The sequence below is a fragment of the Fibroporia radiculosa genome (assembly GCF_000313525.1).
Source record: "Fibroporia radiculosa TFFH 294 genomic supercontigs, scaffold510, whole genome shotgun sequence".
Taxonomy (NCBI): Eukaryota; Fungi; Basidiomycota; class Agaricomycetes; order Polyporales; family Fibroporiaceae; genus Fibroporia; species Fibroporia radiculosa.
In genome coordinates, this window is record NW_012133216.1 from 16,828 (window position 1) to 43,411 (window position 26,584).

Here is a 26,584-nt window from a genome sequence, read left to right on the forward strand (position 1 = left end):
TATTGAATAAACGGTTAACGTGAATGCAGAAGGCAGCGTCATGTTGCATTGCCGCCATGGCCGGCCGTAGTATCACAACGACACATAACAATATGTGAGACTCGAATCCACAGTATTTCATGGACGACTCTGCCACGTACAAGAAGCTCTAAAGCCACTCCTTGAACATGAGCTGGTAAAGCGTCTTCACAACATGAACCACGGCCGCGTAGCCCACCACCATCGCGGCCAAATATCCATAGTACTCCGGCTTGGGGGGTGTCAGCTGCAGGGCGGTGTTCAGCTTTGGGATGTATGGAATAGCCATGGAGATGCACGCCATCCCGAAGGTGACGAGGACGACCGACGTAGACGCGCGGGATTGGATGACTGGGATCTTCCCGGTACGCAAGATATGGATGATAAATAGCTGTATGGTCGGGGTGCAAACATTTACCACATGAATATCAGTAGAAGAGCGGTCATGGCGCACCTGTGTCAGTGAACTTTCGAGGAACCAGTTCGTCTGAGCAAGCGGAACGAGAGGCGAGTCCTGGGCGCGGATCTTGTAGTGGAACCTTAAAAAGGCCAGTAAGAGAAGTCAAGAAAGATCGAGCGATTTGCTTGGCCTTACCAGTTGATGCAAAACGTCGTGATGTCGAACGGACTAGCGAAGGGTCCTAGGCAAACCATGAACCTGATAATGGATTTAGCGCTCCATGTGTTTGGTCTGATGAGATATTCTGGGTCGACATTGTCCCTAAGATACACTTGTTAAATTATTTTATGGTTGCAGGAAGAGCTTCTACTCACCAAGGGATGGACGCTTGCGAGAAATCGTAGAGAAGGTTCTGGATGAGCAGTTGAATAGGGAGCATAGGTTGGTACGGCAGCCATGCGGAGGCAACTTTTCAAAATGAGCATTAAGCAGCGCCTACCAAGTCGATTTGGCTCACCAAGGAGAGAGAAAACGTTTCCAAAGTTAGATGACGCCGTCATTTTGATGTACTTGATGGTATTAACCATTCTTCAAGCGGGAACAACTAGGTAAATGAGCAAAACGCTAGCATCAGGCGGTCACGCACGTCAACCGGCCCTGTATCACACCAATCGCCACAACATCGAGACTTTTCTCCAACAAAATCACATCCGCTGCCTCCTTGGCAATCTCTGTACCCGAATCGACCGAAATGCCAACATCCGCACCACGAATGGCCAGAGCATCGTTGACGCCATCCCCCAGGAAGGCGACTGCGCGGTTATTGCCCTGACGCAAGGTCTGCACGACTTGGAGTTTCTGGTATGGGGACAGTTTCGCAAAAATCCTGCAGCGCTCGACCACCTCCTCAAACGCAGCCTTGTCGTTCGCAAGCGCGGCGAGTTGTGCGCCAGTAACAATGAGGGATTTTTCGTCGAACGCAGCGGCCTCTACGTGGGGGGACATCTCCACGTCGCCCATGCTCTTATGTTTCTCGTCTTCAACGATAGACGCGACACGCTCCGGTGGTGATAAGATGCCTAGGTCCCGCGCAACCTTCGCAGCGACAGCAGGAGCGTCTCCCGTCAGGATGCGTACCTGCACGTTGAGCTTCGCGAGCTCGCGGATCGCATCCGCGGCGTCCGGCTTAGGCGGGTCGAGAAGCCCCAGCAAACCAATGAATGTGAGCTCCGTCTCGTCTGATGTGGTGAGCGTTAAGAATGGCTTGACGAGTGCGGTGCGGCATGCGACTGCAACGAGCCGGAGGCCGTCCTCGTTCAGCCGCTCCGCGGTATCCAGGATACGTTTGCGCTCATCCATCGTCAGCTGCACGGTCGTCGACGCATCCAGCTTGAGCTTCCGCAGTGACTCGTGCTCCGGTTCGGGCGTCTTCTCAGAGTTGTATGAGTCCGAAATAGGGATCGGGTGGATGTAGACGTTCACACAGCGGTCGAGAACTTCCTCCACCGCACCTTTGGTGACAAGCAAGCCGTCGCCGTGGAGTATGCCAACCCGTGTAACGAGCACGGAGAGCAGCCGGCGAGTAGAGTCGAAGGGTATCTCGCCTTGCTTGATGTAAGCATCTCCGAGCACATCGTCAAAGACTTGTGACGTCGCCGCCTCTTTGACGTGGTCAACGATGGCACGGTCAATTGGGCTCCGTGTCCCGGTCTGCAGAAGCGAGTTAATGAAGCCGAGCTTGAGAGGGAGCGACGACGGCGCGCCTGAGCCGGTAGTGGAAGTCGCGATCCGGACGAGGTCGACGGTAAGTGTTCCTGTTTTATCAGAACACAGAATGCTGACTGCGCCAAGATTCTGAATGGCGTCAAATCGCTTGACAATGACCTTCTGACACGCAACACGGATGGCGGAGAGAGCAAGATTGGACGTCTGCGAATAGCACAAATGGGGTAAGAATGGACACCGCCGTTCTTAAGCTGAGACTCACCACAATCATTGGTAGCATCTCCGGGGTAATCCCGACGGCAACAGCGATGGCGAACATTGCTGCACCCTTCCAATCATGACTGACTGCACCTCGAAGAATGAACACGGTTGGTACCATCACCTATACGCGAGCGACTTCATGAAGGTAAAGAGCAACCCATGACCATGGAGAACGTACCGCCATGAACGCGACGAGCACATAGCTGACCTTCCTGATGCCAATTTGCATGGCATTCTGCGTCTGCGTCTCCGCAAGCGCCTGCGCGATGGAAGCCATGTACGTGTCCGCACCAGTTGACACCACAAGGGCGAGCCCACTGCCCGCAGACACGGACGTCCCAGCGAGACATACATTGTCATTATCAAGGAGGTCAAAGGCCTCACCCCGTCCAGAGGGGTACATGCGCACTGTCTTATTGATGGCCATAATCTCTCCAGTCAGGGACGCCTGCGTGACCATCAACGCTGACGAGGAGATTAAGACACAGTCACCGGCGAACACATCACCACCTGCGCGGAGCCACTGGGGTCAGCAGGGTGAAGAAGTTATGGGGGGAATAAGCTACGCACTGGTCACTGCAAGCACATCACCCGGAACTACCTTTCTCTGATCAATTTCGAGTTCCTCCGAGCCAGAGTCACGAAGACGGCGGAGGACGCGTACACGAGTGGTAACAGACGTGAGCAAATTTTGAGCCTGAACCATGGATTTCATCTCCTGCCAATATCTGCAGCGCGTCAGTGGAATCCTATTAGATAGCGAATGGTGCCCATACCTGAGGCTTGTTGAGGCGACGACCATAGCAATCATAACACCAAACGATGCCGGATCGTTGGTGACCATACTCACGATAGCCAGCACCAAGAGTAAGATATTGAATGGGTTCATGAGGGCGGCCCATAAGACGAACAATGCGGCAAACGGCCGGTGCGTAGATTGTACATTTGGCCCATACTTGGCTAGGGCTGCCTGAACAGCGTCCTCGGTGAGGCCGTCGGGACTCCAATCTGGACACAATCTGCATGGGTTCAGTGTGGATAAAGTGAGGTCGACACGGGCCGAACTCACTTGAAAATGTCTGTGACAGGAACATTCGCGTAGCTGGCCAACCTCGCACAGATAAGATCCTCTTGAGCACTTTGGGCCTCCGCGCTGCGTCCTGAAAGTTTCTCAGAGCCAAGGCTCTCTACGTCCGATCCAGCGGACTTGTCAGCGCCATTGATAGACGACCTGAAAATCCCGAAGAGACGGGAGGAGACAGCGTTTCTCATGTTGAATGGCATTAAGATGACTAGAGAAGCAAACATATAGTGCGCTCACCATAGGACCAGACGGGAGGAACTCACCTTAGACTCTTTACCGACTAGCGGCACGAATACATGCAGTGCGGCGGGACCAGACCGTCGACACCACAGCTGGCAAAGAAGAGTGACCACTCGAGTAGATAGAGGAAATTATGCCATAAATGGTAATGCTGGGGAGAAAAAGGGCGGGAGGATCCAAGGAGAGGATTTTATAGTGCCTGATGAACAGCAATGATCGGTATCAATCTACGGGACGGGAAGTTACGAAGTCTCGTAGCAGGGCACAGGTTACTTATGCGAGATGAATCTTCAGGGAGAAATTGAACACCGACGCCCGGTACTGGAATCCCACACCACCAGCTACCAGAATTCAACCGTCATCTATCGAGCATGGAAATCATTGTTCCTCTACTCATTCGCTAATGAAACTCGCACTTACGCGGGTTCGAGGCGAATGCGTTATGCATGCATAATTTGAAGGACTGTGTCCCCCGCCAGCGCACCGTTGTGCACACAAAACTCTTGCAGATAAATTCCGATAATCGAAGTGCCGAGGGCTGTTTGAGGCCCCGCTGATGCACTTGACGCACTGAAACTTGAAATTTCAGCAGCGAGTCTCAGCCTACCGAAATGTAGCCGTGGCGTCTAGCCATTAGTCCGACTCTAACCATGGCCCCTTGTGACAAAGCTGGGTTTGCAAATACAGTACCCTGAAGCTAGTATTCGTGCATTAATATATGATCCTGATTCAATGATTTTTTCCTCTGTTACACGAGCTGTACACAAGTGTGCGATCCAGATTGAGCGGCCTTCGATTGTAAACAAGCGGTCAGCAATGTGCACAGTCTAGATCTGCATACTAAGTACGATGTCTTTTTCTGTGATATTTTCTTGTACAATGCTCGTGATTCCATTTTGCATACGGATTCTCATTGCTTGATCCAAGCTATTTAGCTTCTGCTATACTCCGACAGGTCGACTGCCACTCACTGCAGCCGCATCGCGTCGGATCGTTGCCTCGCAGCTTCTGGTTCAATGTTTTTTCTTGATGTAAGATAAGGCTTGTGGTTTGCACACGTAATGACTTGTGTTGTATAGCCATCAGCGTCCTGAGGGTGCAATCTTACGCAAACCTATGTATAGATTCCCTTAATTTGCCATTATCAGACAAATCTGGCTTTGGCCTCGGACGATGAACGTTGTTCAAGTTATCGCCTATGTAACCTTGTTTGCTTGTGTGACTTATTCTAGAATCTTCTCTACGCAGTCAACCACGAGGAACACGCGAGGCGGTCAGCTGGAGACTCTTTCTGTTTCTCCATCACGACTGACTGCCATATCGAAATCGAAGTCCAACTATCCAACTAAGCTCCGACTCGATAAGAGCTCACCATGAATGCAGACGACGCGGCCTTCATTGGCATCGTTCTGCTCGCCATTAGCCTTGTTTTTGTCCACATTATCTACATCCTTCCCATCATATTCACTGTCGCAGTCCTGTACGGACTCGCTGCCCATTATGATGGCCACCAACGTCGCCGGCGCCAGAGCCACTAACACAGCTAATGCGGCGCCTGCCATCGCCCGGACCAACGACTCGATTGCCATGCATGAACTCCTGGACGCGATGCGAGCAAGCTTCGGGACTATGTGAGTGTTAGTCCCGTATCTCTCATGAATGACACGTCGTTTTTCTCCCTCTTCACGGAGGAGGCATAACATCCTTTCTTGTACTGATTTTCAATGGAACTTACATTGACCGTGACCACTGCAGTGATCAAACATTCAGAGAAATCAATGAACAATCAGTGAATCTGTCCTCAGTAGGCCCCACAATGGTGAGCCCTTCCTCTCGCTCTCACTCAGCTTCAAGGTGCGCCACAACGCTGGCGCTGCGCTCACCTTCGTCGGCAGCAGGACGTGGATGGACAGATGCGGGCGCTCCTCCAGGAAATTAAGGAGCACGGGGAGAATGAGGACTCGCGTATCAAAGATATCAAGAAGATGATAAAGGGCGATGTCAAACAAAATATTGCTGAAAACATGAAGTGCGTTTTCCGTTTAAACCAACCACAGGACACTCGTAATTGGGTTTGTGGTCTATCACAGGGCAGATATCAAAGAGCAGATTAGGAAGGAATTAGCTCTCCAGGTCCCGGAAGAAATCCAAAGACAGATTGCTGACCACCTTCCCGTATCACTCCATGAACAATCTAGGGAGTGTAAGCTTCAAATTATTGAAGTTGAGAACGCGCTGGCAAACTCGTGAGTTCGACATCTTAGTGCAGCAAACGAACCGGGAGCCTGACTTATAATCAGAAAAGCGCGAAAACTGAATTCCACGTTTGATGTCGACAACCTGGGTGACACCCTTTCAGTTGTCTTGAGGGCAGACGGAACTAAGAGCGGTGTATTCCCGGCCAATCTAAATTCGCTATTTGCATTTGATGGTAAGTGTATGCTTGACTATATGCTACCAGAGTGTGTGGCATGCTATTGGTCATGTACAGCAACCACATTGAAGAAACTTCTCGGAGACTATGACATCCGTGAGCAGGAGTCGCGGGAAATGAATTTAAATAAGTTCATTTCGCACATAGGTTCGTCGGCTTTTCGCGATGACAGTCGCTGTCTATTACTGCTAATTCTGATCTTTGCGTGCAGGCGTCCCCTTCCGCTTGGTTTCTATTCCAGCCCCTGGGGAAATCAAGAATATGCAACGCACGGCTTGAGATATCAATTTGGATGTTTCAAGACCTTGTCTGAATTTTCTGCGGATCTGCTTTGGGAGTGCTGTCGCGATGTTGTATTTGTATGTCTTATTGAGTACCAGTCTGTATATTAACCATTATGTTAGCTATGGAGATGGATCACGGCGAGTCAACTTACAGCCTTGGATAATGATATTGTTGAATCTTGGTTGAATCTGAATCGCGTCGCGTCGTGACATGTGCCTGGAGATCACGTGCGCGTTACATTTGCCCCAGCTTTTCTTCTCTGGACTGCAGCCACCAACAGCGAGAGGCCTGCGCTTTCATTTGAGTTTCGCGAACCCTCCTACTCCTACTCCTCATTTTCCTTTGCAGTACCTCTGCACGTCCTTCGTAACCATTCTCGTTATGAGTGGCAATGTTGAGTTATTGGAGCCCCAAATCCGGGACATCCTAACTGCCCCCGGGATCGACCTCAAAACGATTAGCGCAAAACGCGTGCGCCAGCAACTGCTTGACCAGGATCCTTCTTTGACCGCGGATTTCCTGAAGGAAAACAAGGACGAAGTTGATGAGCTGATAACAAACGTGTATGAACAGATCAGCAGCGAGGCAGGTCAGGCGGAAGAGGCGGAGGATGAAGCTGTAAGGGAGGAGGGAGAGGAAGAGGAAGAGGAGGAGGAAGAGGAGGCTCCAGTGACGAAAGGAAAGCGCAGAAGAAAGGTGGAGGACGACGGCGAGGACGAGGCAGAGGAGGCCCCTTCTCGACCGGCGAAGACCAAGAAGGCGCGTAAGACTAATGGCACGATGACGGACGAGGAGATGGCGCGCCAGTTATCTGATGAGATAAACGGCCGTTCGCGTAGCTCCAGGACATCGAGCACGCGCGGCACGAGGGGGAGGGGTGGAGGAAAACGCGGAGGGAAAAGAGGAGCCAAAAGTGCTGCGACGGTTGACTCGGATGGTGAGGAGGGCGAAGGAGAAGCTACGAAGAAGAAGAGCAAGAGAGGCACCGGATTTCAGAAGGAGTACGCACTGAGGTATGTACAGTGCGATGTTTTTCTTCTCATATGCATATGAGACTCAAACATTACTCCTGCACAGCGAGCCATTGGTCGCTGTCCTCAATGTGGAAAAACTGTCGCGTCCCCAAGTGGTGAAACAGCTCTGGGATTATATCAAGGGGAATGGGCTTCAAAACCCAGCAGCCAAGAAGGAGATTCTCTGCGACGACAAGCTCAAAGCCCTTTTTAATGTCGATAGGATTGACATGTTCCGGATGAACAAAGTACTTGGACAGTAAGTGATAGGCGCAGAATCTCCGCAAGGACCAATCAGACTAAGTATATCAAATTACAGACATCTACTTCCAGCGCAGTAGTCAATGAGCAATAGCATAGTGTACCAAGATTGGTAAATGCGACCTGGCTTTACTCATCATTGTTCATACTAGCGATGATCTCCCTGATTTATTGGGCCCTTGCGACAGTCTTTATTCCTCTAACATTACTTCGTTGTGCATCCGTATTACCTTGCAGATTTGCCTGCTATATGAAAGTACGAGTACAGAGTTCCTGTCACCCATGTACATAATGTCTTATTTGTACACTAATCCTAAGTATACAGGATGCATGGCCTGCAAAGGCTTACATCAAGAACATTTTCGTGTCAGTCTGGACCGTGTCATGGTCTCCCAAGCTAGGAAGGTGCGCATTTCGTATGATTGTCAGATTTCGGTTGGGGTAAGGACGCTGTCGTTATCAGCGATGATTTTGCGGGCGCGAGCACTTCCAAGATCACATACACCACTCTGGTATGGAGGTGAGCTGCGATATAGCTAAAAAAATATGTTGACTTACCTGGACATCTAGCCATACGATGCACCTGTGAGCGAGATTACGGACTGCACCTTCATTCGCGACTGAGAGGCAGCGACCATTCCCAAAAGCAGACTTTCCTCGCTCCTGTATGAATTGACGCGCGAAAGCGTGAATATCAGAAATTGTCGTCCGCGATACTCCGCTATCACCGCCAGAATGAACGAGAATACACGCAGCAGCCCGTAAATAGAGCCAGAGTGATTCATGATCGGGGTATGCTTCAACGAGCCGTTGTGCATGAACAAAGAATGTCAGCTCGCTCTTGGATACGTCTTCTTGTACGCTTTCCCGTCTGGATATGTCCTGCAGCAACATGTCGTACACGCTACGTAGGTATTGCACAGCCGTGTAATCGGATACGTGTTGTTCGATCCAAGTCCGTGTCGCTTGATATTCGTCCTGAAGGAGGCCGGAGTATCTCTTGTCTGGCGTCTGAGTACGAGTCATTGCGTTCAGGGCTTCAAGGCAGAAGAAGCCGTGAGCCCTGGCGTAGTAGTTTCTGTGGTACGTATCGCAGGCTCGCGATACGACGCTGAATTCGTGCTGTAGGACGTCGGGTGGCATAGCAATCTGTTGGAGAGAATTTCCATCGTCATCGCTGAGCGCCGCTGGGGATAGAGTCAACGGTTGGAATATCCGCCGTAACAGCCATCGACGATGGTGCCATAAAATTGATTGCTTTGAAGCATCACGGAGGGTCAAGAGAGATTCCGTGAATATCAAGTCGTGTTTGGGATCGATGAGGTCAGCTTCTACTAGGCGTTTCCGTGCGTTCAGAGCGGATTGGTGAGCGGGATTGGCGAGAAGCAGTACCGCAGACAAAGAAATCAAGGGATCCGATCCGAGGCGAGAATTGCGGTTCTTCGCATCAATTTTGAACTTCTTATACGACTGAGCAAACGGGGATATCGCGAGCATGTAGAACTTGTAGAGCACTTTCTGGGGAACGCCAAGATTGCCATCGACGAAGAGGAAAGACATTCTGGAGGATGCTAGCCCTGGCCAGATAGAGATGTCACCGGGAAGTATTTCTATCGAGGTCCTGCCAGATGAAACGTAGGAGGATAATCGTATTGTTACGTACAGATCGAGTTGCAAATACGCACGGTGGTGTATTCAATGCCATTGCCAGCTGATATAGTGAATCAGTCATTGCAAACTGATTACATTCTGGTGATACAATATCAGGGATTATACAAAAATAATTGGTAAAGTGCAAGACGACGCACAGACTGGTAGTGGAGCATTCAGTTTAATACGGCGTCCCACAAGGCCGCGTAGACCGAGCCTTCTTTGCTGAACTACGTTAACCATAAATGGAAATTGTTAGTGCGGCTGTCACCTGTTGTGACAAGTCGTGTTTGATCGCTCTATTACATGTTCATCCGACATAGTAGACTCCCAGTGCGCAATTCTAGACGCATATATCAGCTTTTCGAATGCTGAGGCTAGTCTGGCCTCTGTATAGGCAAGCGCGAATCTCACTTTACTCGGGTCGAGTAATATCGCGAAGATTCAACGCGAACATGCCGAGTTTTGAACGGCAACCACTGGGCTTCAATTCAGGCCCATTGGTCTGGATAGACTGCGAGATGACGGGCCTTGATCCGCGGACGGACAAATTGCTAGAGATAGCTGTAAGTCTATGTGTATCCAGGATGTCATGCAAGTTGATCGCTCAGTGAAGGTTCTGATTACTGACGGCAACTTGGAACTCGTTGACGATGGCATCCAATTTGTCATTCACCAAGACCTGGAGACACTCAATCGGTAAGTCCTCTCTTTCTTGTATGAACTTATAACGATATAAATTTATCAGCATGAATGAATGGTGTATAAAACAACACGGCGAAGTACGTTGACTCACCCTTCCATATTGAAACAGCACCGAGCTGGAATCCGCAGTCTGGTCTCACTCGAGAGTGTTTGAATTCACCATACTCCAAAGAATATGTGGCGCAGGAAGTGCTAGGATACATCAAAAAATGGATACCTCAAGAGCGAACGGGTGTCCTTGCCGGTAACTCAGTCCATGCTGACCGCGGATTTTTGGTAGGAGAAATGCCCGAGGTCACGGATTGGCTTCATTATCGGTAGATATCCTTACTTGTTGTGTTGTTCTACTCAGGTGAAGAATTCTGTCTTTTAGCATTGTTGGTGAGTGATGTGCGTATCAGTAGATTTCAAAGACCTCTGACAATTTCTCTGTCTGGAAGATGTTTCTTCGATAAAGGTACGAGTGCACTCCGAGTTATTAAGTTGGATACGACACGACTGTTTCCATGGTGAAATAGGAATTATGCCGCCGATGGTACCCTTGGCTCAGGATGCCGAAGGAGCTGAGCAACGGAGGCACGCACCGGTAAACACTTTGACGTTTATTGATATTCGTCAGCCTCACTCAGTCTATAGTGCGTTGGACGACATACGTGGTTCTATTAGAGGTGCGTTATGTGGCAGCACATTGACATATTCGTGACATCTTTGCAGAGCTGAAGTGGTACCGTGAGCGAATTTTCAAGCCACCCGCGCAAGTCATTTAGGATGCCTAATCGCCGTATCCATTGAGCTCCTGCTACATGACAGTAAGAATTCCCATGTAAGGTGTGGTGAACCGTTGCAGGCACGCCAAGTCTGGTTGCTCATATCTCTCGTTTTGGAACTTTGCACTAGCATGTCTTATATTGCATGCCTATATCAATTTCCCTTGTCACCTAAATTTAGTTATCCTATCTTGTTCACTCCTTCCAACTAAGGTGGCAGGTGTCCATTGATTGAGTATTTTGATACAGTGGGTGATACAGTAGATAGAATGCGCAGAAAACAGTCCACAAGTAGGTGTCACAACATAGGAGTCTACGTGTATAGGCATGTGGATGTGCGGTTATGATGAAGACAGCTGCAGAAGCAAGGTATCGAATGTGCGTAGAAATACAAAATATGAAGCCAACCATCACGAGAATACTAATTTAGATATTGTAGTTTCATCCACTCCTTGTCATTTGTGTTGAAATCCACACCTTTCCGCTTCCACCATTCGCGAGCCGCCTCTCCACCTCCAATAGCGTCCTCCAGTGCCTCCTCAATATCGCACATACGATATTGGATTGGAAGTCCGCTCTTATCCCACCACCCTAAAACATCTGGACGATTATGCTTCGTCGCCCCTGTCAATACTTCCTGATCGAAGATCAACTGCAAGCCGCTGTTCAGCCACCACTGCAAAACCTCTACCCTTCCATGACAGCTAGCGTGATATATAGCCTGCCTATCGTATTTGAACTCGAGTTGTGAGTGAGCCCACCAGTCGAGCACCTCAACGTGTCCCGCATTGCTTGCCATGTCCATCACGCGGCCAATTTTGAGTGGCAGCCCGCGCGTCGCACTTTGTTCCTTCCACCACGTAAGGACGTTGAGCTGATTCTTCGCACTCGCATTCTCGAGCGCTAATTCGGTATATTCGAGGGGAATGCCTGAATAGACCCACCAGTCAAGGGAGGCGACTTGCCCATTCCGAGAGGCACCATCAATCGCCTCTGCTATTGAAGTGGGTTTTGGCGGAAGGAGGATGTCTGGGTTCTGCTCGCGGGCATATTTCCACCATGAGAGAACGGCAGTACGTCCATACAAAGAGGCTGTAATAGGAAGGAGGTCATTTTTGAACATACTTTGGAAAAGCGAGCGGTTTTGTGTAAGGAAGTACTCCAGCACGTGGATATAGCAGAAGCGAGCGGCCAGGAGTGCGCCGCGTTTTGTGGGAGGATGTGTTGACGGATCGGCAGCGCGAATAAGAGGGAGGTAGCCAGTCAAAATGGCATGATCGCAAGCACTCGCTCGATTCCACTCGAGTGGTTCCGGTAGTGAAGTAGGAACACCGACTGCCTTCGCGAGCTCCCAGTCCCCTACGTGGTCCAGGATTTCCGCCAGGATTTCTACAGGCAGGTCCGGTGCCATTGCTTGCCGTGAGCGCTGTTTCGGCGGATCCAGGGGCGAATGTAGAAGAGGAGGACTAGTTATTCCATTCGCTTTGCCGGTGATCATGAGGCCATTCAAGGCAGGGATGAGGTGATATGTGTGGAGGTCATACTGCGCAAGGCGAGACGCCAAGTCGTTGTCTGAACCGGTCGTTGGGAGCGATCGGACTTGAAGGAATAAAATGAGCTGGTCATGGGTGAGCCGGCGGTAGGCGTCATAGACTTGATCTATACAATCGTCATTTCTCTGGTATACCATGAGCAGCAATGATGGGATACACGATATTCGTGCTGACCGTCATGGGCACAAGAGAGCTGGTTAGGTTGACAGTAGTGGGGCGATGAGAGAGGCACGAAGTTAGGGTGCAGAGTGATGCTCAACCTCAGGGCGGGGCATGAAGCACCATATTTGACTCTATTTACCAAAGCCTTTGAAGTTCAACACGCACAAACAGCAAAATCTAAACGCGGTGTGTCACACGTGTGACATCCCCATTGTGGCTCTGAATTCGCGCTCGTGGCGCGTTTCTTCTCTCCTGAGCTTTTAAAGCTTTATCCACCTTGCCTCCTGCTTCACTACTAGGTTTTATCTCCACTTCATGGCGACACCATTCTCCACGCCCAGGTATCCTGGAGCTCCGCATCCGACACCCGCGTCGTACAACTCATCTAGGAGAGTGGCGCGCGCCCCCATCCTGAACCCATACGACAAATTCACCCAGCCAGAGTTTGACTCCTGGATTGACGACATAACAGGCGCCCTCAAGCGCGCTCTTGGGAGGGAAGATCCGCTCGCAGAGTCTGTGACGGTCCCAGACCCGTTCGACGGAGATGAAGACGTCGCGGAAGACTCGTTCGCAGAAGTCGTAGCCCGGCGCGCGGCGAAGGGTAAGGAGCGCGCCGTAGATATGGGAAACAGCGAGGAGCAGCCCATCATCATTCCGTCTGACTCAGAAGATGAGGAGGACGCTGAGCAGTGGGAAGTCCCTTCCGAAGACGATGAAGATCAAGGAAGTGCGCTTAGTGCGGAGGAGGGTTCGGATGGAGAGGATGAGGCGGGCCAGCCTTCCGGACAGGTATTTGAGCTGCTCTCCGACGAAGACGAAGAGGAGGACAGTCGTGACCTCGCCATCTCGTCGGCACCAGATATGCCAGAAAGTGGGGCGTATGAAGAAGAGGCAGACCACGAAGCAGAAGATTTTGAGCCAGAGGATGCCGATTATGAAAACGAGGCAATGTTGTATGGAGGAGAGCTGCATGATCAGGTGACGGTGACACTAAATGGTTATACGGTTGAAGACGTTGATGCAGACAGAGACCTTGAGCTCAGAGAAGAGATTGATGGTGAGTTCTCGCAATATTATTGAGAATCCCCGTCGTCTCAGATTCGACAGCGTTTCCACCGGTCGATGAGCCAACGCAACCTGTTGATCTCCCGGACCCGTGGGTAGGTCCGAAGACTTACGCTGAGGACTACTATTCTGGTGGCGACATTCCTCCCGATTTGCGCGAGCATGCCAGTCCCCATCTCTTCCCAACGGAAGAGGATACTGGCGGAGAGGTTGTGGGGCTTGGTGTTCCAACAGCGGAGGATGTGCACGAGTTAGATGAGCTGAGAGAGCATGGTATGTCTTCACTGGCGCAATTGATTCTGCTCTGACATCTCCCTTAAGGCAAACAAATCGACATGGCATCTTTGAATCAGCTACCCGAATCGCGGATTTGCTCTAGCACTTTTGCGGAAGACTTGGATGCTGATATACCCACAAGCGATCTGCGAACCCAGATCGTTAATAACGTCCACGACATCCTTACAGACGAGGCGCTGACGCCTGAGAAGCAAGATCCGATGTCCCAGAGACTATGCTCGCCGGAAACCGCAGAGACGAGCATATCTATGGTTGATCCTCACATCGATGGTGCATCGAAGCAGGATACGCTGGTTGATTTTATGGGAGAACCTGAAAATGATAACGACGGGGTTCAGAGGCAGGTATCATCGAGTTTTACTCGAAGTGAGTCAAGCTTTTTCATAGGCAGTGATGGGGGCTGAATTCAGCTGTTGTAGATGTGCACTCGCATGAAGATCCAACTCTCTTTGAGTTACAGGATTCGGCAGAGGAAGACGAAGACACTGACTCTCCGCCCCGTCCATCTTTCAGCTCACATGTAGACTGGAACTGGCCACCCGCATTTGCATCTGGTCGCATAGCGACTGGAGCGGGTCATCTGAGGATAACGGGCCTTTATGACGATGGTGACTCGCCGAATGAGGTCTACGAAAGTAACGATGCCAAAATTGAAGAGGTTGAAATGTCTGCCCCGATAGTTGCTCAAAGTGAGACGTCTGTAGAACCGGCACACTTTCCTGAGCTGCCACAAGACGATTCGAATGCTCTCCCTATCTCTGGGATGGATGACTCGGGCCATCAAACGGAGATTGGTCTTGGTCCTTCCGCTGTTGCGTTTGAACAAGAGCTCTCACTGCTCATGCAAGATGGTAGGCCTGCTGTAGCGAAAGGTATGGATATTAGGTGATGGTTCCGCTATGAATTTTCTCGCTTATTCTCCTCGTTCGCAATTCCAGAGCTGTTATTGGAGCGGACTGTGGACCTTTATGCAGACTTGGATTCAATGCCAACATCCGGAGGCGCACTTGACATCACCACTGAAATGGCCATAGACGATGACATTCCTCAGCCTCTGGAGAGTGCCCTTGATGACAGCTTTTTGGAAGAGTTTCTCGCTTCACCCGAAGGGCCACCCAATCTGACACTCGATGACGACCCTGCAGCTGCGTCCGCAGATCTATTGAAACTTATGAGAGACGGGCGAACAGAAATTAGGGCGGGAGACGAGATCGATTTTAATGATTCTGCGAGTATCGCCAGTTCATCCGCGGAGGACAAGCAGGTATTGCCCAAGGTCGAGCTTCTGGTTGAGAAGACTGGGTGTATGAAGACTTGCCTCTCTCATGAAATGATACCTGATACGGACGATACCGCTGGGCTGGACGACGAGGTGAGGGCAGACGATGAGCAGATTGGTGTAGATGCAGTACCGGTGGGAGACACAATTGATGTTGTATCTGTCTTGAGCGAAGAAGTCGCTGAAATCACCGAATACGAGGTTGAGGAACCCGTTACTGAAGGCAGACGGACGGCGGTGAGCTGCACGTCAATCATAAGTGTTGCGTTCTCGGGCTGAAGTTGTATTTCTGCTTCAGGAACCTGATTGTGCTGGTTCATCGCGCTTTTCTAGCCCATATGTCATCATGGACGACCGGGAGGGCTCGGTCAAGGCTAATGTTGTTGAATACATCGTTACGGAGCCTGACGCTCCTATTTCTGCTGTTCCCTCGCAAGTTGGCGATCTGGAAGACATTGCCGCTGATGATTTGTCTGAGTCAACACCTAATGTCCCGGTGGCAGAGGTAAATATGGATGGATCCACCGAACAGGTCAGTTTGTGGTCTCTCATCATAGATAACTCGCTAAGTAATCTATTCGCAAGACAACTAACGCACAAATGGCTGAAGGAGTTTGTGGGCGGAGTATCATGGCCGACTCAACTTTGTTACCGCCCCACGTCGTTGAGGATATCGTATCACCCTTCTCTCTATCTCCTAGTAGAGCGACTGCTGAACGTTTCGCTAAGAACATCAACTCCCTTCAGAATGCTGAGCAACCAAACAAGATGGTAACTGGTACACAGCATGCATCGTCAGAAGCAGCAAGCGGTGCAGAGATGCATCCTATGCTAGCCGACGGTGTTCCAATGCCCATTTCTGCGGATCCGACAGTGCCGGACCCTGCTAGCGTCGAGCACACACCGGCTCCCGCAGAACTCGAAGCGACTCCGCAATTGCCAGCGGCCACCAATGCCTCTACTCGGGCATCTTCTATAACATCCGATGGGCCGTCCCGTGGCAAGAGCCTCAGTGGGCTGTTCACCCCACTGACAGCTGAGAATTCCCTTCTAGATTCCCCCAAAGCACGTTTACTGGATATTGGCGAGGACAAGTTCGCCGAATCTCCGCTTAAGCAGTCTGTTACAGCTGAGGCTCTCGCCGCCGCTGAAGAAACTTCCCTGCCTGAAGATTACAGTGGCCATAAGAGGAATATGGTCGTCGCACAGGATCCGAATGACGAACAAGCTGCATCTCCCTTCCTCACTCCACAAGATGCAGGTCCTCAGGATGCCCAGCAACATGACATCGACGAGCTGATTTTAGAATATCCTTCGGATTCGGAAACAGTTGGCAATCTTGTTCAATTTCAGTCACAACCTGGTGGAAACGACCCTTTCGTCGATGTGCATGATGGTGCAGATGACATCGATGCGGAAGGGGACGTGGATCCAGAATATGCACATATGGCAGAACCTACTCTCATCGAGACAAGGCCGCAAGGTGATCTACCTGATAGTATTAATGAATTGGGGCCGCAGGACAACGCTGCGCTGGCCGCGCCTACCACTGAGGAAGCATACGTAGAGGATAGTGATGTGGCAAGGTAAATCTGATTTTTATTGCCATGGATTCATCTTTAACGTCATTCGGTCCGTAGCACACCGAGAGCATCCCCAGGTCCGCCCATCGCACCTGACGTCGACGACGCGTCCGCTGAGGTTAAGGGCACGAGGGCCAAAGAGCCAGCGACACTCGAGAGTCCACCGCTTGAGAAGACTGCCAAGCAAGACGATGTTATCGCCCCTGCCCCAGAATCACCGAGACCGCTCAAGCGAAAGCGCATGTCACCCGTTCTGCCTCCTCGACTGACTCGTTCAATGTCTGCGATGCACAATGCGGGGCGCGGTCTCAGCCGTCTTGATGTGGGGAACGGAAAGGGCAAAAGCCGCGAAAATGATCACAGTGATGATGAGAACGATGCCCCTGTCTCTGCTAGCAATGCTGGTGATCGTCGGTCAGTTCGTTCCAGTCACGAAAGCTCCCGCGCGTCCTCCGTCGCATCGGCGGCAACAAGCAACGAATCCCTCATCGTCCCTCCATCTCCTACTACTACACGAACAGACCAGCAGCATCACACCCTTCCAGCGCCATTTATTCATTCCAGCGGGATACTGCATCACCACCACGGCCGGCCGTTGCATTTGCAGTTCCAGCCTCAGCCCCCCATTGAGCGCAAGCGAGCGCCATCGCCATCGCTCCCAGCACCGAGGGCCGCGGATGCGAGTGCAGAGGAACCCGCCCCTGGTCCGTCCCAGCCGGTGACCCCGCGCAAAATGCTGGCATCATCGCCCGTAACGCGTTCAAACTGCCGCTTCCACAAGATCAGCCTTCCGCGTGAAGAAGACGGGCCGCGTGTCTTTTTCCTTGTCCCAGGTTGCTCGCTTGGCAATGGCGAGCTCATGGAAGAGGAGAGCATCCAAGATCACGGGCCCGCAATACTCGACAAGGACACGCGATTAGTTAGCAACATTGAAAAGTTGGACTTCAGCCCATACCTCCTCAGCGTGCTACGCCAGCTTGTTAGTGTGGATCTCCTCAGGGAGCAGGAAATATTCTTCTGGCCCCAACCTGGGGATAAGTATCAGTGGAAATCGAGGAGGAAGTCCAAGGTTACGAAGGCGACGATTCCGACGCTATCGGCGGCTTCGCGTAAATCCACTGGGGCGCGCAATTTGCCAAGAGCAGCGTCGGTCGCACTTTCGGATACGGGGCGATCGGCAGGGCGCGCACCCTCGTCGCGAGCTGGGTCTGTCTCTACTGTTGGTTCCAGTCGAAGAAAGAGCCGTTTGTCGGATGGAGGCAGTCTGACTACCACCGCGTCAATGTCCGCGAGCGAACTGAGCGACTTAAGCGATGTCGAGGAACCTCCGGTGAAGAAGCAGAAGGAGGAAGCTCTCCCAAATCAAACTGTCCAGATTGAATCTGACGTAGCAGCGTCAGTCTTGAAGGCTTCCGCTGTAGCCTCTCGTCGGCTTGCATCAAGAAAGAGTCAGCGGCTGAGTGCTGATGCGTCTGCTTATAAACCTGGCGACGATAAAAACGAAGAATCTACCGACGATGAGCAGACGCGCGGCAAGCGGAGAAGAAGCACGCGGAAAACAACAAAGCGAACCAGAGCGAACGACGACGATGGTTCTCAGTCCGTGAGTGCACCACCTAAGAAGAGGCGAGCTCGAGAGAAAGATTCAAGCCAGGTTCAGAAGGACGAAGATACTCCGGCATCGTAGTGTAATGATGTATCCTAAAGCACAACGTAGCTAGCTTTAACTACAAACAGCAACTTGGTAATTGAGTGGTTTTCTAGACACCCCGTCCTCCGACTTGGATACATACTTCGAACGCAATCAATAGGCATAGCCTACATCAGAGCTAGTACTCTGCAGTTCGCTCCAACGACCGTCGGTTGAGGTGCGGTCCTCGTCCGGATTGAATTCCCGCGATACCCTGAAAGACGTCCTATCTTTGAATCGCGCAGAGTCCTCTGCTAACTCTAAAGCCGAGTACTCGTGCAAGAAGCGATCCCTCGCACGATTTTCCCTAGGCGAGATTCTGTAGGCAAGATCCTCAACCCTATCTCGGGTGAGGCCGCACGAGTGCAGCATGATCGCCACTAGGTTGAACGCGGGAGGTATATCAAGCGAAGTGTCCTCCAGCATGAAGACCTCGTGCTCGAAACCCTGTACGAAACTATCTGCAGGCCAGCAGAGTTTTCGGACAGGTTCTCGGGAAAATAACGAGGCGACGAGCATCGCATCGGAGTGGTCGCTGGACGACAGGGCGGACGATACGAGGCTCATCACGAATACATGGCGGTATTTTGACTCGAGAGCTGAGAAGAACTCCTCTGCCGTGGGCAGCTGTCGATAAGAGAAGAAGGCTCGCGCCTTTTCATGGCACTGTAGTGTGATTTTGGGGGGGAAACTGAAGCGCTCTGGGACATCAGGCGGGCTGGGCGTGTCGAAGTCATCCTGGTCCTCCTCGACGTCGAGACCATAAATCTCGGATCGCGGCACAGTGCCGAACATGTCGTTGGGCTTCGGGTTCGTGGCTTTGTCTAACGCATTCTTTTGCAGATGGGTTAACCATATAATTGTGTTGCGAATGAGTCGCTGGCACGCACCATAATAACGTATCGAATTTTGAGAGATATCGAGTCTTCCTGCAGGATATGTTCAAGCCCGTCAATGGCCACAAGAGATTCTAGGAGGCGAATAGCGTCTGGAGCATGGAAAATAGGAGATAAAAATGCGACGAGGGCCAGTGCATGTCCCTCATTGTTATTTTCTGCTCCCGTCGTCAACGTCTCGATGGTCTCGCCAACGTCTTGTGGTAGAAGCACACCGTGTACCAATAACTCTCCCAGAAAGCGAGCAGCGACGCGCAGCTGCTCGTCGCTCCCGTGTACGACAATCCTGTCGATTTCCGCGAGCGCTTGCGCTTGTATGGCAGTCTCGAACGAGTGGATCGGGTTCCCAACATGGTACAGCTCGACCATTCGCCAGCGGTTCCTTTCGCCCTCCAGCTCATCGACGATCCTCTGACAAAGGCCGCCGTATAACTCCGGGCGTAAACTGTCCGTCAAGCCCCGCTCCAGAATCTGCGCTGCGAGGGCGTCTAACAACACAGGGTCGGCCGTTCTCTCGACGGACATGGCAAGTTGGACGATCTGGTCCGATATGCTGCTGAATGCTGTAGCGGTGAACTTGTTCAAGAGACCACAAAGCTTGCATCGTAGCTGGGTTGCGTCGATCGGGATACTGCGAGGTCGCCACGGTGGGGAGGTGAGTGGTCTTTCAGATAAGTCTAAGGGCGAAAGAGACATGATCACAAGCGCGTCAGAATGTCCACTGGGGCATCTTCAGCTGAAAACTCCTAATGCGCTTTAAAGTGTACGTTAAATGAATGGGGGAGTTCATAATGGGGCTCCTAACGTACGGCACGGGCAACCTCACTTGCTGGGGGGCACGGTCGGCAGGCAGTGCCAGCGCGTCGCAGAAGAGGGAAAGACTGGGAGGACGTCTTCATCCTGATCCATTAGATTATCAGCTGGCGCCGGAGAACAGCAGGGCCGATTTCATGATACACTGTAAATGAACAGTTATATGAAATGCTACCGTAAGTGTTTCCCCTGGGCGTTCTGGCCAGTTCATGGTGCATGCTGCTTTCTAGTGGACCTAGAATATGTGTTCGTCGTGTATCAGGTGAACATGATACATTGTCTAGTTCAATCTTGCTCATTGTCATGCAAGACCGGCCGGATTGCGAACGGGCGCTCGATTCACCGCAATGATTTATTGAATTCTGTAAAAGGACAATAGATATCACCTGGGAATATGGTAGTCTATGGCAGGTAATTGCAAAATCACTGTAAGAGACGGAATGATCAGGAAGTAAGATAATGCGAGATATCCAAGTCAAAACGTACCATCCAATACAAACACTAGTGTCTCTCTGGCGTGGTTTTACTGATGTATTAGTATACAGGTAACAGGGTTCAATTGTGACGCTATCACATATTGTAGAAACAAATCAAGGCCGTGAAAGATAAGGTATGTGACATGGGAAAACATAGCGCAAAGATCCGTCATCTTCTCGATGTCTTCTTTCTCAGTCTCCCATCTTCATCCTCCTCGTCGTGGACAACGACCCTGGCCCTTTTTGAGGTTTTGCTACCAGATTTCAAAGCAGCAACGGCTACTTTTCGTCCTTGGTCCTCCTCGGCATCGTCATCCGACTCGAAAACATCGTCATCAGCTTTCCGCTTCTTTTGCGCACCAGGCTTGTTCGATGGTCGAGCAGCAGTAGGTCCCCCAGTTTTAACGACCTGCCCTTTATCCTCGTCCTTGCACTCGGCTGCCGTATTGGCTCGCTCGTCATCAGACTCAAACGGATTATCTTCTGCTTTTTCCCTAAGCTTAGGTTTAGGTTTCGCCGACATCCCCGAAGCCTCTTTCTCCGCGGCCACTTTGACTGCATCGGAATTCTTGGCAGCATTCAGCTCCGCGTAGAACTCGTCTTTTAATCTCTGTGTATATGCGGAGAATAACAATATGCCGTGGCAGGACTGAATTCAAAGGAATTGACATACCTTGCTTTCGGCGTCTGGAAGGAGAGCGGCGTTTTTCCATACCTTCTTACAAGCGAGATGAAATGGCTAAGCATACACGTGTGGCCGGATGGTCTTACCGTCGACGGGATCCCGCTTGCATGCTTGCTGTCAAGGCCTCAAGAGCGCCGTGAAACTTCGAAATCAAGGGTCTAGAACGCAGTGCCAAAAAACATACCTATTGCAGTGTATAAATTCGATTTGACGCCCATTAAATTCATCCCGTGCCTCCGAAGCAGGACCTTCATGATCTGCACATGACCGGTCTCTGTCATTCAAGAAGCTCTGCAGTGTGCAGTTAATGGTATAAACCTCAGTCATATCATCTTTATCGTAGACGTTAGGAACGTAGAGGCACAGCACGTGTGAATAATTTGGAATTTCGATCCGCGGACAGGTAGAAACCTTCGTTAGGTCCGCGCTTGTAGACGCCAGCGGCCCTGAAACAAGTGAAGCTGCAAGAGGAGACTCAGAGGGAATGCATATAAGCAATAGTCGACAGGGCGCACTTGCAATCGCCGACCAGACGAGATCGACTTTTTCGGATGGGGCAAAGATAAGCCTAATACGCAGCCATGAGATCATCAAGTAGCAATATTCGGTATGGATGCACCATTTCCCAGAGACATAGTCGTGACGAACAGAAATTTCTTTCAGTTTTTCCGTGGCCTCGCTTTGGACCTGTGTACCGTGAGAGACATTCGTGGGTGAAACGAGAGGAACACACTGCCTCGCGCATCTCCTTCTTGCTTTTAGTACCCTTCTTCTTGTTTGCACGGACCGGAATAGAGTCATCGTTCTGTATGGAGCAAGAGCAATAAGCGGATCCCGCGCGGTACAACCGGCACTAATCACTTTGATATTCTCAATCTTCTCAGTCATTTCCTTTACTACATCCCGCGTGTGAGACCATGGACGGAAGCATTGGCGCAACACGCACGCAGCTGGGTTGCTTCTTCCACAGCTAGGTCCTTCTTTGCGTGGTCGGTCGACTTGTCTGATTTCTCCACCCACAACCACTGTGACGGGGACTTATCAGTAGCAATCATCGCGTAGGTTACGCGTTATTCTCACAGGTTTCGTTCCATCGTCTTGCACCATCGATGGCTTGTACTGGAGTGAGAAATTGTCAGTCAATGTGGGAAGGACGAGGTATTGCACGCGCTTTTGTGAGAAAGTCTGGCAACGATAGGGGGGACTCTGACGTCCAGTAGTATGGGTAGTCGATGGATACAACATCTTCGTTGTTGCTCATCGTAGCGTTGCAGGACGAGAGTGGCAGCTTAATGGAGCTAAAGCTGAAGGACGTCGAGGCCAGGAGGAGGACACGCCGCAGTTGTGACGCGTTCGCGACGCGTTATTTACATGTATTTGTATACTGTGGCGACACGCATTAGGTCTCCGAGCCCATCATCGTGATTCAAGATTGTAGTTTACCTTGCGATTCAACTTGCCTTGTCAGGACATTCTCCTTGTAGACTTACAGGCCAAGTGATACCGGGACCGTATCTCGTTATCATTTTCCGGCGAAGCACGAACATGGGCAGATTATCAAATGAGCAGCTATCAAATTCACTTACAGAGAATTCCAATAGGACACACATTGACTGCTGGGTGCACTTCAAGTCGTAGACACACTGGATTAATTCCCCATAAATAGTCCAAACGACCGGTGAATGCTGCTTCCTCGCCGAAACCAGCTGCATCTCCCAGCAGATCGAAGTCATTAACCTCCACATAGGCGGCAGAAACCGGGACTAGACAAAACTGATGAGCGTTAGTGGATTAGCACGAGTGGTGTAGCAAGAACATCGGTCGTTCCCATGGACGGGTATCAATCACGGCCATTGAAGTACATCAGACCAATGCCTGTGAACGCGCATTCATCATACTACCGCATTCAGACAGCATACCATTCCGTCATTCCGGGCCAATTAGGCTGCCATACGAAGAAAGGATTGTAGTGCCGTCTCAGCCCATGGAGAAGACACCTGAAATTCCAATCTGTTCCTGAGAAAGACGTACTGAAAGGGTGCATTCCCAATAAAGTAACACATACACGAATTTTGCTATAAACGTGGCACGACTGGAGAACACCAACAGACTTTTCAGCGAGCCGGACTTTAAACCATACCGATCAGCTCCGGGAGCAGTTTTGGCTGGCTGTTGTGCTGACATTTGCACAGTGTCCAGGCAAGACGGGAAGTTGTAGGTGGGAACAGTCTTTTGCAATGAGGAATGATTTTGGTCGATTTTAAACAGGTGCCCCCTGGTCGGGGAGTCGCTCTATTGCATACCGTCTGCGTACGATATACATAAGTGGAACACCCGGTATCTGTCGTATTCGTCGGCGGAGCTCGCGATCACATGTTGCGACGATGTAGCAGCGATGAGAGGTGACGCGTTGAACGAGACAATCATCCGCGTACGTGCCCGAGTGTGAGCATGAGAGACGTTCGAAACGTGGGTCTCGGGCAACTCTGTGGGTCGGACGCGGTCAGCATTGCTCGGTATGCTGCGGGAGCTGAAAGGCGCACCGTAGAGCTATGCGATATCTGTGACCCAACTTCTCCAGCTCGGCCATGACGCAGTCCGTGACACATGGTATGCCTGTATGCCATATCCCATCCTAAGCCAAACCGCGGAACCTCGAGCCGCGAACCACGTACATTTTGCATACAGGCAGTCCATCATCCCACTTACCAGCTCCAACTTATTCTGCAGGCTAAAGTTGATGAAGTTGGTGTCAATCAGGACGCGATATGGCGGTACAAGGGCATCGTTATGTTGCAGAAACAAAGACGAGGCAACCTGTGGTCTGCGAGAGAGGGATGATATGACACTCCGTAAGTACAGTGCACACCAACAGGCAACGAGGAACGCACATCCGACGAACAGCTTTCTCCTTCTCAGCCTCCTCTTTCTGTTTCTGCTTCAGCTGGTTCTCCTTGCTGTCAACTGGGATGAGCCAAAGACCTGCGCAATCCTGAAGACAGTGCACGCACAGCCTGATATCGTTGGGATTAAGCAGCCGTTTCACTTGCGCGAACTTTCTGGTCTTCTTCGCTTTTCCCTGTATGTTCAACATAAATGGATGGTCGGGTACAGACGAGTGAAAACCGCGAACCATGACTGACAACTGCAGGAGGGTGTTTGCTCGGATCGAAATCTGCACAGATTGGTGGCGTGGGACTACAGTCTGTAGAAGGAAAGCGATCAAATTGCGCGTTTACTCATTGGCTTACGCCGCTTCGGCGCACAGCAAAGTTCGTTGGGTGCCGGTGACTCCTAGAGTGACTCAGGTAACAGAGCGCGCGACTGAGATGAGACTGTCCGGACATTCTTCATCGTTGCCTCTCTACCAACATCTGTACACCGGAAACCCGACGACTGTACAATGCAGTCCCACAGAAGCTGTTCATCCCGATTGTTCCGACAGGCCTGCACAGGCCGCCCAGCGTTTCGCTAGCGGCCACTGGTTACTGGTAATCCTACTTTGACATGCTTTACATGCGGTTCTGATCAGAGACAAGACACATTGATCCGTAGCTGGTTAGAACAAGCGTTCCACCAGTGCGGCGGTGTGTAAAATCAGTCACTGCGAGGCTGTCAGTTTTCTATGCTAAGCTGTACTACTCCGTGATAGCAAATAACAATCTGCGGTGATATCGCTTAAGCGGGTTCGCAGTCTGTGATACACCATCACTGAATCAACGCCGCTGGCAGCTCTGCAGTGCACTGTCATTGTCCAGAACGACAACTTGACATCATCGGCGCAGATTGACTCGGTCAGGTACGTCAGTATGTTGAGACATTGTCCGTATTTACTCGCTGTTATCAAAGGTTTTCCTGTTCATAAGAACCCTCACAGCGAATAATATCAACGACTCTTGTCTCATACTAATAATTTCAGCCTGCATTGGCTAAATATTTGTTATTTCCAATAAGTACATAATTTGAAGGGTCATGCAAGCATTACAATCAATGTCGAACCATTGCATGCAAATACCTATATCAAGACTGACTCTATCTTCAAAGACTGGGATCATGCAAGTTCCACATCAGTTACCATCTTGCGGCCCATTACCATGCCCAATTTCATGCCTGTTCGCGTACAGTAGTCCACTCACTTGGGTCGGACGTGGAAATAGGGAGCTTCGCTTCCTTTCGATCCCTCCTCGTGCCAAGCGTGCACTCCATATCACCGCCCCCGAATGCAGGTAGCCACTCTCAAGTGATCAGGCAAGTACCGGATGTTATTAATGAGGCACGGGCTGACAACAGTTTGAACGTAGACTACTCATGTCACGGAAATGTGCGACCTGCTATGCCACTAACGCTTCTTGCTTGAGAAAATCATGTATCATTCAAGTTGCTCTAACATATCGAGACGTCCTAGACGTCTTTCACAGTGACTTGTCGTATTCTGATCTCTAGAAGCCTGTGGGTACGGCTAAAATGATTTATGAGCGGACCGGCTCGAGGACAGATGCCATTCTCACAGATCAACAATTTATGGGGGACGTGCAGGCAGCATCATACACACGCCGTCTTCGATAAACCCTACGCATATAGCCACCGCTCAACTCAAAGAACTACGTACGGTGTGCACTCCGGGTATCATTTAATTCAGCGACTGCGGCATTTCCACAGTATCCTGCTAATTCGTCCCCCAATCTCATAATCCCGTCCCGAGCCTTCTGTTTGCACACGATCCAGACTCCACCCCGCAGTATTACCGGACAGCACAGTAAGTCTCATCATGCACTATCTTGCAAAGCAGCACCTCTCGGTGCTGGTTCACACCCATACGATCAGATATTCCTGATAGTTCTGATCATTCACACTAGCATGAAGTCTGACGCTCGACCACCGAGCAACATGCACGATGGCAGGACAAATACCGATAGACGTGCGGAAAACTTGCCATTCTACAGGCTGATAGTCTTGTCTTTGCCTGTAGTCACTACCCTGACTGAATTTACATAGAGCGAAGGTCTCAAACAAGTTAGTCATCCGAGTCTGCCAGTTGAATCACTTATCTCTCCAAAGCAATGGATCCACGACGTCCGAGACGCCTCAGGGCTGGGACACAGAAATGCGCGCAAGTATTTGCGTTCGCAATCGCATTTGTCCTCGCATTTGCAAGTTGTCGCGCCACCCGCGTTCAGCCACTGCACTAGGCTCTAGCAGCCGCCGTACTTGTACTTTACAGTGCTAGATTGTGGCGAGC

At 50.9% G+C, this 26,584-nt stretch overlaps 8 protein-coding genes across 8 annotated transcripts; 3 read left to right on the forward strand and 5 right to left on the reverse strand.

The window, feature by feature from the left end:
- Positions 1 to 148: 148 nt before the first annotated feature.
- Positions 149 to 3,676, reverse strand: FIBRA_01205 (uncharacterized protein; the record flags this gene model as incomplete). The annotated part of the gene is made up of 11 exons (XM_012323083.1): positions 149 to 409; positions 473 to 557; positions 614 to 739; positions 793 to 886; positions 936 to 1,006; positions 1,065 to 2,347; positions 2,406 to 2,525; positions 2,583 to 2,914; positions 2,975 to 3,132; positions 3,181 to 3,423; positions 3,474 to 3,676. 11 exons carry the CDS (start codon positions 3,674 to 3,676, stop codon positions 149 to 151), a joined length of 2,976 nt encoding a protein of 991 aa, XP_012178473.1.
- Positions 3,677 to 5,101: 1,425 nt separating this feature from the next.
- FIBRA_01206 (uncharacterized protein) lies at positions 5,102 to 6,441 on the forward strand (the record flags this gene model as incomplete). Its single annotated transcript, XM_012323084.1, has 8 exons — positions 5,102 to 5,155; positions 5,205 to 5,359; positions 5,484 to 5,547; positions 5,624 to 5,757; positions 5,819 to 5,974; positions 6,029 to 6,159; positions 6,220 to 6,309; positions 6,374 to 6,441. The coding sequence occupies 8 exons, from the start codon at positions 5,102 to 5,104 to the stop codon at positions 6,439 to 6,441; spliced, it is 852 nt and encodes a 283-aa protein (XP_012178474.1).
- A 216-nt stretch (positions 6,442 to 6,657) lies between these two features.
- FIBRA_01207 (uncharacterized protein) lies at positions 6,658 to 7,723 on the forward strand (the record flags this gene model as incomplete). Its single annotated transcript, XM_012323085.1, has 2 exons — positions 6,658 to 7,460; positions 7,525 to 7,723. The coding sequence occupies 2 exons, from the start codon at positions 6,658 to 6,660 to the stop codon at positions 7,721 to 7,723; spliced, it is 1,002 nt and encodes a 333-aa protein (XP_012178475.1).
- A 423-nt stretch (positions 7,724 to 8,146) lies between these two features.
- Positions 8,147 to 9,281, reverse strand: FIBRA_01208 (uncharacterized protein; the record flags this gene model as incomplete). Its single annotated transcript, XM_012323086.1, has 2 exons — positions 8,147 to 8,230; positions 8,280 to 9,281. 2 exons carry the CDS (start codon positions 9,279 to 9,281, stop codon positions 8,147 to 8,149), a joined length of 1,086 nt encoding a protein of 361 aa, XP_012178476.1.
- A 1,983-nt stretch (positions 9,282 to 11,264) lies between these two features.
- FIBRA_01209 (uncharacterized protein) lies at positions 11,265 to 12,533 on the reverse strand (the record flags this gene model as incomplete). The annotated part of the gene is made up of 1 exon (XM_012323087.1): positions 11,265 to 12,533. The coding sequence occupies one exon, from the start codon at positions 12,531 to 12,533 to the stop codon at positions 11,265 to 11,267; it is 1,269 nt and encodes a 422-aa protein (XP_012178477.1).
- A 340-nt stretch (positions 12,534 to 12,873) lies between these two features.
- FIBRA_01210 (uncharacterized protein) lies at positions 12,874 to 18,472 on the forward strand (the record flags this gene model as incomplete). Its single annotated transcript, XM_012323088.1, has 8 exons — positions 12,874 to 13,618; positions 13,669 to 13,899; positions 13,948 to 14,289; positions 14,343 to 14,795; positions 14,862 to 15,439; positions 15,501 to 15,734; positions 15,788 to 16,788; positions 16,843 to 18,472. 8 exons carry the CDS (start codon positions 12,874 to 12,876, stop codon positions 18,470 to 18,472), a joined length of 5,214 nt encoding a protein of 1,737 aa, XP_012178478.1.
- Positions 18,473 to 18,589: 117 nt separating this feature from the next.
- FIBRA_01211 (uncharacterized protein) lies at positions 18,590 to 19,896 on the reverse strand (the record flags this gene model as incomplete). Its single annotated transcript, XM_012323089.1, has 2 exons — positions 18,590 to 19,309; positions 19,366 to 19,896. The coding sequence occupies 2 exons, from the start codon at positions 19,894 to 19,896 to the stop codon at positions 18,590 to 18,592; spliced, it is 1,251 nt and encodes a 416-aa protein (XP_012178479.1).
- Positions 19,897 to 20,829: 933 nt separating this feature from the next.
- FIBRA_01212 (uncharacterized protein) lies at positions 20,830 to 24,481 on the reverse strand (the record flags this gene model as incomplete). Its single annotated transcript, XM_012323090.1, has 14 exons — positions 20,830 to 21,270; positions 21,334 to 21,378; positions 21,432 to 21,459; positions 21,530 to 21,806; positions 21,861 to 21,913; positions 21,965 to 22,032; positions 22,079 to 22,150; positions 22,207 to 22,241; positions 22,292 to 22,370; positions 22,426 to 22,464; positions 22,954 to 23,118; positions 24,055 to 24,169; positions 24,237 to 24,302; positions 24,357 to 24,481. The coding sequence occupies 14 exons, from the start codon at positions 24,479 to 24,481 to the stop codon at positions 20,830 to 20,832; spliced, it is 1,608 nt and encodes a 535-aa protein (XP_012178480.1).
- Positions 24,482 to 26,584: the final 2,103 nt, after the last annotated feature.